Source organism: Balaenoptera musculus, chromosome 8, assembly GCF_009873245.2.
Source record: "Balaenoptera musculus isolate JJ_BM4_2016_0621 chromosome 8, mBalMus1.pri.v3, whole genome shotgun sequence".
Taxonomy (NCBI): domain Eukaryota; kingdom Metazoa; phylum Chordata; class Mammalia; order Artiodactyla; family Balaenopteridae; genus Balaenoptera; species Balaenoptera musculus.
The window spans coordinates 98,725,306-98,736,140 of NC_045792.1; the positions used below are offsets into that span (position 1 = coordinate 98,725,306).

The following is a 10,835-nucleotide window of genomic DNA, read 5'->3' on the forward strand; positions in this document are numbered from 1 at the left end:
GCCTGCGCTCTGGAGCCTGTGCTCCGCAACAAGAGAGGCCACGACAGTGAGAGGCTCGTGCACTGCGATGAAGAATGGCCCCCGCTCGCCGCAACTGGAGAAAGCCCTCGCACAGAAACGAAGACCCAACACAGCCAAAAAAAATAAAAAAATAAAAAAAAATAATAAAAAAATAATAAAGACCCCCCCCTCCAGCTCGCGCCATGGTTACAGCCACTCAGTGTTGAGCCCAGTGCACTTTCATCTCGTGCCTTCTTCTTGCTGGTCAGGGTGTCAGGCATTCATCTTAACAAAGATTTTTCTAAGGTAGCTGAATTAGAACGTTCTGCAAGCCCTACCACCTCTCTGAGCCTCACCAAGAAAATAGAGATAATATTAGTACCTGCCAGGCCTGCCTCAAAGGGTGGCTGTGAGGATCAGATGAGAAAATAAATATGAAATAGCCTGGAAGAGGTCAAAACGCTTCCACCATGTCCCTGGAGAAATATTCCACAACTTTAGCTGTGGATCAATTAACACCACATTCAGGTGGTGGTGATGGCGGGGGAGGGCATAGCTCAGAAGATCTCAGATCGTAAGTGCCTTGGATGCCTAGATCCCAGCTTTTAAAATGCAGCTACGATGCTCGCAGCTAACATCTGTTGAGTAGACGTGCCAGGCGCTACTGTGAAAGTGCTTTTCACACAGTGCTCCCTAAGTTGCGCACAACCTTCAGGGGTAAAGTGTACCATTGCCATTTTATAAGTAGGGAGATTAAAGCTCAGAGAGGTGGTGTAACTTGTCCAAGGTCACACAGTTAGTCAATGACAGAGTCAAGACTTAACCTGCAGGTCCCTGACTCCATTTCCAAACCCCTTTCTATTCACTGTGCTGTTCAGGGCATCACGATGCAGGAGGGGCTAGGACCCTTGGGAGGACTCTCCACTTCCCAAGGGATAGTCTTTGACCACCACTGAACGCCTGACCCTGATCTCCTGCCTCTTCTCTTAGGTCCTGAAGCTGCTGCTTGTGGCCTGGGATCGCCGTCTCATCTTTGCCATCGGTACATCCAGCACCACGGGCGAGTCCGATACCGTCATCTGGAATGAGGTCCATCACAAGACAGAGTTTGGCTCTAACCTCACTGGCCACGGCTACCCAGATGCCCACTACCTGGATAATGTGCTTGCTGAACTGGCTGCCCAGGGCATTTCTGAGGACAGTGCTACCCAGGAGAAGGACTGAACCGGAGGGGCCTTGGGGTGGGAGAGGCCATGGGACCACAGGTCAGGAAGTTGGGAGAGTCAAGGTGGAAGCTGGCGCCATGCCCTCCCAACTCCCTGTCTCCGCTCCTGTCCTGTCTCCATCCCCCCATCCCTCCCAGCCCCAGGCTGGGGGCAGCAGCCAGAATGAATAAGGTGGTGTCATCCACAAACCTCATCCAGCGCAAAGGGGACGTGGGATGAGGGCCATCCTCAGTCTGTTCCCATGGAGTTGTCGGTGCTGGGTAGGCAGGGACCCCCCCCCTCACCCCCCCTAAGCAGGGGGCACGGGCAGCACACTTAGGGTAGGGGCACTCCTTATCCTGGCCTTGTGAAGCCGGAGGTTCATGCCTCAGCCGGCTTCTTGCTGCTTCCGCTCTGCTTTGAGAGCGGAGTTTCCGCTTTTCTCTCCTCCACTGGAGGTGAGGAGCTCTCACTGTGCAGGGCTGGGGGGCAAAGTGGTGAACCGCGGAACTGCTGTGAGGTCAGAAATCCGTCCCTCGGTGCGCAGCAAGGAAGCGCTTCTTGCCAAGAGGGTCAGGGTGGCACAGGCTCCGGGGAGCAGGCTCAGCTCTCATCATCGCCCTGGCCTCTCTGGGCCCTCCCTCCTCCTCCCACCTGCGACCTGTCCAAAGAGGCACCCAGATGGATAGGCTCTGGGATTCCTCTCTGGGGCGGCATCCCACGATGTCTCCAGCCCCTCTTTGATCAGACCCGAGCCTGCATCCCACTTAGCCTCTGAACAGTCCTCAGGGAGAGGAGCCCATAGCCTTCTTCCCAACTCATCCCAGACCAGCTCAAAGATTCCATGAGTTTCATCCAGTCACTGTGAGTGGCGCCCAGGCTGGGCTCTGTGCCATCTGTGTGCGTGCATACGTGTGTATGTGCATGTGCGTGTGTGCGCGTGTGTGCACTGCTGGGCCAGGTTGGTGGAGGGTCCCCTCGTGTTCTCACACTCTGTTTTGCAAGATGTCAAACCCCCATTCTGATGGGGATGAAACAGCTAGGCTGTGCGCCCTTGACTTGCCTCACCCTTTGCCAGCCCAGCCCATAGTAAACTTGGACCCAGAAGAAGACAGAACTATGCCTGGGAAGATGTGTAAGGTGAGGGCTGGACTGACCCCTTTGTGTATCTCTTTCAAGACGAGATCTGAGCCAGACTACGAGGGCTTCAATCTGTCTCCGTGCACATTTGCTAATCAGAGCCCGGAGGTGGTGCTGGGCCCCTCACCTCCCTCATCGATTACAGGGTGACCCAGAGCGTGAGGGAGACTCTAGCCCATTCCCAGCAGGATTGGGGCCACATTAGGGTCCAGTCCAACCTGCGTCTGGGTTGTGTCCCAAGACCCTGTCTATCCCCTCCCTGACGTTCCCTTCAGCTCCCATTAAGGATGGAATTGTGCGTCAGGGAGGAGAGAAGGGGGACCAAGAAGGGAAACCCAATCCTCCCTTTGAAAGTGGGTTCTTTGAACTACGTGTTTGGGGGAAGTTCCTCTGGATACTAATTTGAATTTATATACCTCATGTTTGGGGGGTTTGACGTATATATATGCATATATATTTCATAGTATTTGGAAGGTTTTCGATGCTAGAAAGATGGAAATGGAAGAACCTTGAAAAATGGTATTTAAGTTAGAAGCAGAAGCCAAGCTTTTCTGAGAGCGGGCTCCGAGCTGCTTGCTCTTAGGCCTGCAGACGTTTTGACTGTAGGGTGGCCAGTGGGTTCACCTAGGTGTCACCCAGCTTCTGGGTCACGCTCCCCTCCTTTTCCGAACGGCTCTAGGGGTGTTCATCGGCTCCAGCAGAGGGAGCTCTGACAGGAGGAATTGTTCCTGCTGGCTGAGTTTCAGTCTCGCCCATCAGTCATTTATCTCACCAGCAGACCAGGGCCTGAGTTCACCGCACCATGGGGCAGTTTCCTGCCACAGTGGGGAAGGAAACATCTGAACTCAACGGAAGAGACAACCCTGCAGCTTTTGATGTCACGTCCATGCCTTTTGCCAGGCTAAGGCTACGCCGTGCCAGAGATGAGCCTCATTATAAAAGCCTAGTACCATCCCTACCTTCATTCAGCACCCTTGTCAAGTGTCCACCGGGTTCCTCACCCACAGGGGATGAGGAAACAGACTGAGCGTCAGCGGGTAGATAGAGCTGTGCAGTAGGAGGTGGGAAAGCAAGAAGAATGTTTTGGCAACTGGCAGAGGGCAGTGGGGAGAGATTGATTTCCCTGGATCAGGCAGAAGAAGGTGTGGGTGGAGAAGGGGGCGTCCAAGAGCAGAAAGAAGAGGATGCAGGGAACATGCAAGGCAGGCAGTGTGCCAGGGGCAATACCCCTTTGAGAGTTCATCTTCGTACCTTCAAGCCTTTCCCCCCCCCCCAGGGCGCTGATAGTATCGGTGCGCCGTGTCTCTTGCTCTCTAAGGATGCTCACTCAGTAGGGGCTACCTCATCCTCATGCTGCTCTTTTTGTGGGACCTTCTCAGAAGAAGGAATCTTAAACTTCCTCTCTAACACTGTGTCAGGCAAGGCGGGAGGCATTCCTTTGCCCTCTCTCTTGTGCCAACCTGGAAAGGTACAGTCTCGGGTTCGGTGAGAACCCCCGCCAGCAGAGGCCCTGTGCATCCATCACTTTGACACAGGAAGTTCTCCCACCGGAAGCCCTGCTGTGTTCCCTGCCCCGTGCAGGGAATCTCATGCCTTTCCTTTCATCGTCTTAGCACCAGCAGCCTAGATTCTCCCTTCCTGAATCTCCAGGGATGATGCATGGGATTGGAGACGAACCTTGTTATATGCTCATCCCTTAAAAGATGAATTGTGTATGTGTAGTTGTGTGTGCCCTTGTGTTTTCATCTCCCCTTTGTAAAGCTTGGACTTCTCTGTGGTTTTATACTTGGTCAAAAGTGCTCGTCCTGGTATTGCACTGTTGTGGGCATGGGAGGATTGGGGGAAGGTCCCGTGTGGTACAAGAAAGGACCCTGTCCTCTTTCCTTGTTTTTGGTCACTGGCTTTGATGGGGAGTGGGGAGATGGTGGTTCTGGGAGAGGGCAGGTGAATGTCCTATTGCAAATCATTGTTTGGAACCAGCGTGTTTTGAAGTCCTTGGTGTTGCTGTGTGAGAGGACATCGCCACCTGGTGCTCATGAGGTGTATGTGCAGAACAATAAATGGTAAATCAACAACCACAAAATTGCCGTCAACCTGCTTTCTGTAGACCAGTGCACCGACCTGTGAGGCATTTGGGGTACCTCCCCAAGCCCGTAAGCAACCACAAGCCCTTCCACTGAACGGGAGAGTCCCTTTTTCTAACTTTTTCACATCTTTTCTACCCACATGTTTGACCAAGTTACCTAGCTTGACTTCTTGTTCCTCTAAAGGAACAGACCATGTGGCAGGGGAAGTAAGTAAGTGAAACTGTGGGGGAAAGACCGTCTTAAAAGCCATGAACGTTTGCTTCTTAAAGTTCCCTTCCCCTGACTACAATATCGTGTATTTTTCAATAGTTTACAGGCTGTTGTTTTTCAAATACATGTTTAGTATTGATCACCTCGATACTAGTGAGATTCCAAAAATAAAATGCAATTGCAAAGCCGCCTTTGTCACCCAAATGTGCCTCTATTTCTGATAGTCTGTGTAGTGTGGTTAGTCTTTCCACAGATGCCAGCCTGAGCTAGCTAGTCAGGAAAGCAGGATTCTGAAAGCAGAGCCTGTGAACCCCTCATGGAGGTTCTGATTTTGTAAAGTGAACCGATGAATGTAAGCTGCCGACCCCCTCATTCTGATTTCCTGTGGATGAACAGTCAAGCAGAGTACTCCTTAAGAACACATTTTAATGCATATTTATGTGCAACGTTGTTAGAAATATAAGTTGGTGGAGAACTTTTAATTTCAACGGGCAGTTAGTGCATTAAAAGTCTGGGAGGCTCTAGCCGTACTTGGTCTCTCTGACTCAGTAATCTTCAAAGAATTCACGGGGAAGTCAGTATTGGCAGGAAAGCGGTTAGCTTGGCTGAAACATACCCACAAAACACCCAGAGCTTAAGGAGAACATTTTAATGCTTAAGAAGCAGGGGTTTGGTAGAGAGGCTGTAGAAATCAGTGTCTCTGGCTGAGAGCACGACTCGAATTCTGTGAATCACTTCCCTGTATCACAGTGGGAGATGAATGTGTGATCCCCCCTCCCATCTCCCCACGGTCTGGGATGCTTCAAGCTCCTCAGAAGAAGGACCTAATATAAGCCTAAACTCTTGACTGTGAATGTTAATGAGGTCAGGACAAATTATCCTTCATAAAAGATAACTCACCAATGACATTTGATTTGGTGAAGAAATATGTAACTCTAAAAAATGTTGCAGAAGAATATTAACAGATTCACCCTAATAATTACAATTAGGTGATACTCTTATTAAAATTGGGCAAAGCCCCAACTGCCAAGTAACAATCATGTGTCACGCTAGATGTCCCAGGGAAGTCAGCCTGGAACTGAAATAAATGCGTCACAAATGACGTTGGATGCCTTTTTCGTTTCATTTAAAAGAATTGATTTGATCATGTCAAGCCCCTTTCTGCTGGAAAAAAAAAATAAGAGTAGGGTACATAATTGGTATTTTTTACTCTGTTTAGGTTTTAGGGATGAAGTGATACTTAGGTGTGGGCTTACTTTGACTTCTTGCGTTTTTCTTGTCTCCCACCCCCAGAATAATGCAGACTTCTTGTTGGAATGTGGTGTGTGTGTGTGTGTGTGTGTGTGTGTGTTCGAGGGTGTGTGTGCATGTGATGGGAGGACCTGAAGGGGGGATGGCCATCCATGGAAGAGAAAGGGATTGTACCTTGGTAACAGAAAATGAGATGGTAATGCTTGATCTATCCATTCCTGCAGCTCCTTTCTTTGCCCATTTATGATGAGCTAAGAGGACGAAACCAAGTAGTTGGCTGTGGGTAAGAATTTCAATTTCCCATGAGCACCAGAATCTTTTCTAGTTTTTACCCTTTCTTCACTCACTCCTGGTCTCCAAACCGTCCCTTCTCCCTTGACCTCCTAATAGAAGTTTATATGTTAAAATGTTTTCTGAGGACTTTATGACACTAGTCTGAAGTCCAAGAGTGGCCTGGTCTCAGTAAGTCTTAACTCTGGTGAAGTTGGAGAACGTGGGCCTAGTATAGGCACCATGTCTCGGTTCAGATGATGTTGAGAGGACCCGGAGGAGATGACACAGTTTATCAATTCAGAGCCCTCAAAGCTGAAAAGCAATAGCCAAGCAGGACCTCCTGTGTCTTCTGGGGGCTCTGTCCGCCTCCAGGAGCATGAAACCCAGACAGCTTTTTAAAAACACAAAATAGTGGGAGGGTAACACGTAAAGGCATAAATTCTTAGAGCTCATGAATTGGAAACCATGGCTGACCTCAGATTAAATGCGTCTTCAAATTCAAATATCAACATTCTCCCTCCTCTCTTTTTACACGTGGGCATTCAGGTGAAGATACTTAATGACACAGGTAGAGAAAAGACACCTCCCTCGTGTTTTAGGCTCCAGGAGGACTTTTGCTTAAAAAGTCACAACTGTTCTCCAACCCCTCCCCCAACTTTGTCCATGTAGCTCTATTCATTTCCTGGCCCAAAGACCTAAGAAAGTCACAAAGTTATACCTGCCTTTTGTTGCATTTGCCACATCAATACTTAGGAAGGCAGAAGTGGAAAGAAAAAATGAAAGACATGCTTGAAGCTCTGGCTGGAGACGAGAGAAGTAGTTTCCTGGGAGAGTTTAGGCTGGGCTCTGCACCTGTTCTTGGTCAAGGGCGTCTCCATTCACGGCCGTGCCTGTAACCAAACTCTGCCTCTCGTCTTGGACTGTCTGGTATCCCCTCTTCTTGTACTTCCGGGTGCCGTAGATGGCCAGGGCAATGACAGCTGCCAGGACGGTGGTGACCCCCAGTGTGACCCCGGCTGCGGCCCCCCCAGACAGACCACTACCGTCCCCATGGATGACCTTCATGGCCCTGCGAAGCTCGAGAGGCTCTCCCAGCCTCCACTGGTGGCTCTGGGAATCTTTAACCCAGGAGCTTGCAGTCTCAAGATTAGTCACTAGGACAGTGTTGGTGGCAGCCTGACTCATGAGGGGTGGTTGGGTGTAAGGTGGGAGCCTGACGGGAGGCAGAGACCCTCCTGTAAAAAGCCCGGCTTTGACGCAGTAAGACACTTGGCACCCGTCACTGATGAGGGCTAGGTGTTGGCTGAAACCCCCTGGACACTTTTTTAGAGAAGGTGCCCCTAAATCTTTGTACATGGCAGAATCCACCAAGGGGTTCCCGACTGCACAGCTAAAGAACCCACCAAATGGGACGGAAAACCTATATCCCAACTCATAGTCCTGAGAGGCACATACCTTGAGGTTTTCAAAAAGTCTCAATGGAAAATAGCCAGCTGGGCATGACTGTGCATTTGTCAAAGGGTTGATGCTCTTACCGCTGAAGAGGCCACCAAAAAGTAGTCCCGAGTTTTCAGGTACTTGGCCACTGGCCACGCACCAGAAAGCCCTAAATTCTGCCTTGGCCACCCGGAAGACATCTTCACACACCCTCTTGCAGAAGATGAGGAGGGTACACTTCCGTGAACACTCCAGGTGGTTGTAACCCTCCTCATGGGTCTGGGATAGCAGCTGGACTGGGGTGTAGCCAGAGGGGCAGGAGAAATCGCCAGTGAGTGGATTCTTCTGCTCCAAGTTTTGGCAGAGTTGGACAACCTCATTCCCTGAGAACTGGGTGCATTCCTGGTAAACTCCGCCAAAGGAGAAATTGGTCATTTTTCCCTCGCAAGAGCCATCATCCATGTTGGCCTGGAAATTGAAGTTGGGCGACTTGATATCTGTGCAGCCGGGGTAGGTGTTGAATGCGTAATAGCATCTCACGGCAGTTTCCACTGTCTTAGACAGCTTTTTCACCAAGGGTCCTGGCAAGTCAGGCAGCCTGTCAGGGTTGATGAAGAAATACAGAGGCAGGCCAGCTCGGTCCGTGGCCACCAGGTGGTTGGTGATACCCTGCTGCCAGGTCTGGAGGGTGATGCCTGGGTAAAAAGGAAGCCCTCCAATGCTTTGCACCCTGGAGTTGGTTCGGTTGGAGAGGTAGCTCTTGGTGAAGGCGTTCTGTGAGGTGTAGTTCTCCTCAAATTTGAAGTTCACGATGTTTAGGAAGGTGATTCCAGCGGACGCTGTCACTGCACTGCGGCTGCTCTGGCTGTCCTGGAGCAAGGAAGATCTGATGTGGTCCTCCTGAATGAGAGCAGCCCCTGCATCCACACTGGTGATGACATGGGTACCGTAGTTGAGGACCAGGAGTTCCGCCAAGTAGGTGGCCATCCGTGTCTGGTTGTTCTCCAGACGCTCAACGATGTCCATGAGATCCTTCTTAAACCCCCAGCTTAGCACTGCATCTGGGTTGATTTTGACTGTGTAGACCAGGTTTCTTACCTGAACCTGGGTAGTTACAGCTTGGTCCTTCACCTGAAGGGTCTTCATCCTCTGGAACTCAGGGGAGAACTTGCCGTTGACTTTGGAAAAAAGGGAGAGCTCCATGTTGATGGAGTAGGAGGTGCTACTCTGGTAATTCTCCCAGGACTCCAGGATTTTTGAGTTCATCTCCAGGTTGCTCTCTTTCTGGGGAATGGTAAAGACCTCATCAGGCACGATGTACTGTCCATCTTCTGTGGTCCTACAGTGGGTGTAAGTCAAGCTCATCACCCGTCCCATGTCCACATTCCGCAGATTATCCCAGCCGCCTCCAGGTAAGACTGCCAGAACAGGTAGTTTTAAGGCATTCTTGCATTTTTGAAATCCATCCTCATCTGTGTCTCCCAGAGATTTGTTCATTTTAGCCCATGCTGCCACTGCCCAGATAAGGATGGCACCTCTCAAGCTGTTCATGGTTCAGACAGCCCCAGCCTGACACACTAGCCCCAAGTAGCAGCCAGCAAGCTTGGGGCAGACTGAACTGATGGGAAAGAAAGCCGTTGCTGAAACAAAAAGTTCAGCAGTTCTCCTAAAGCCACTAGTTCCTCTTTAGGCTAATCTAATTGCAAAATGGGGAAATGAGAGTCGATTGGAATATTAAGGTCCATCAGGACTTTGAAAAAGTTGTGTTGTACTAGATATGCAAACTTAGCCCTATACCCTTACCAGTTAACTACCCTAACTGCCCCCCACCTCCCCCAGGATTGGTTACTCTGCAGCAGTACTGGGCACTCAGAAAAAGCGCAGCCACACACTTTGCTGTTACCCCCAGGAGAGTTTTCCAGCTTTGAAAGAAAGCTTTGGTTTTGTTTTTTTTCACTCTCTTGATGTTTCAGCTTTTCCCTGACTACTCTCTTCTGGGACTTCAATACCAGTTTCCTTTTCCGGTGTGTACAGTTGGCAATAAGTTGGTACCTACTATTATAACTTTAATTTTTTCATTCCATTGTTAAGTGCATGTAACCAGGATAGGTGCGTAAAAATGAATGGGGCTCTTCATTACTCAATTTTTTAAAGCAACAATTCATTTATTATATTATTAGGAGAAGGTAATTTCCTGAATTTGCTTTTGTATGCTAATGCTAAGTCTGTTAAACCTCATAATTTAGAGCAGTGTTTCCAGGTCCATTGATCTCGAACCAGGTTTCACTGAAGCCCAGCTCTGTCAATTCTTTGGGACAACTAGTACACTTAGTGGAAGCCAGGAAATCCAGAGGAGTTAATGGAAACTCCCAATTTCACCCTTATGGCTCCCCAAATCATACCATGAAACAGATGCAGTGCTGAGACTGAAAAAGTCATGTTTCAATTTACAGGTCACCTGTATGCATTCTGGAAAGAAGGTTTCAAGGAACTGAATTACCACAGATTGTCACTGATGCAGCTGACAAGTGTTTTCAGAAATAATGAGGCCAGTTGCCTAGCTTCACAGGCTGAGCATCACTAGTTATTAAAACCTTGATGTAGAGCTGCCATATGATCCTGCAATCCCACTCCTGGGCATATATCTGGAGAAAACTCTTATTCAAAAAGATACATGCACCCCAATGTTCATTGCAGCACTATTTACAATAGCCAAGACATGGAAACAGCCTAAATGTCCATGGACAGATGAATGGGTAAAGAAGATGTGGAACATACATACAATGGAATACTACTCAGCCATAAAAAGAATGAAATAATGCTATTTGCATCAACATGGATGGACCTAGAGATTATCATACTAAGTGAAGTAAGTCAGACAGAGAATGATAAATACCACATGATATCACATATGTGGAATCTAATATATGACACAAATGAACTTATCTATGAAACAGACACAGATTCACAGACATAGAGGACAGACTTGTGGTTCCCAAGGGGGAGGGGGAGTGGGGGAAGGATGGATTGGGAGTTTGGGATTAGCAGGTGCAAATTATTATATATAGGATGGATAAACAACAAGGTCCTACTGTATAGCACAGGGAACTATATTCAGTATCCTGTGATAAACCATATTGGAAAAGAATATATATATATATATATATCTGAATCACTTTGCTGTATAGTAGAAATTAACACAAAATTGTAAATCAACTATACTTGAATAAAA

General features: G+C 48.7%; 2 protein-coding genes across 2 annotated transcripts in view; one reads left to right on the plus strand and one right to left on the minus strand.

Annotated features, from left to right (window-relative positions):
- Positions 1 to 4,759, plus strand: part of DTX4 (deltex E3 ubiquitin ligase 4) — a 34,246-nt gene extending 29,487 nt beyond the window's left edge. Inside the window, exon 9 of the mRNA XM_036862121.1 lies at positions 991 to 4,759. Within this exon, the coding sequence (XP_036718016.1) occupies positions 991 to 1,224 (234 nt within the window). The 3' untranslated portion in view covers positions 1,225 to 4,759. The remainder of the gene's footprint in view (positions 1 to 990) is intronic.
- A 270-nt stretch (positions 4,760 to 5,029) lies between these two features.
- On the minus strand, positions 5,030 to 9,242 carry MPEG1 (macrophage expressed 1). Its single transcript, XM_036859203.1, has one exon. The coding sequence runs from the start codon at positions 9,152 to 9,154 to the stop codon at positions 7,001 to 7,003; it is 2,154 nt and encodes a 717-aa protein (XP_036715098.1). The 5' UTR covers positions 9,155 to 9,242; the 3' UTR covers positions 5,030 to 7,000.
- Between the last annotated feature and the right edge of the window lie 1,593 nt (positions 9,243 to 10,835).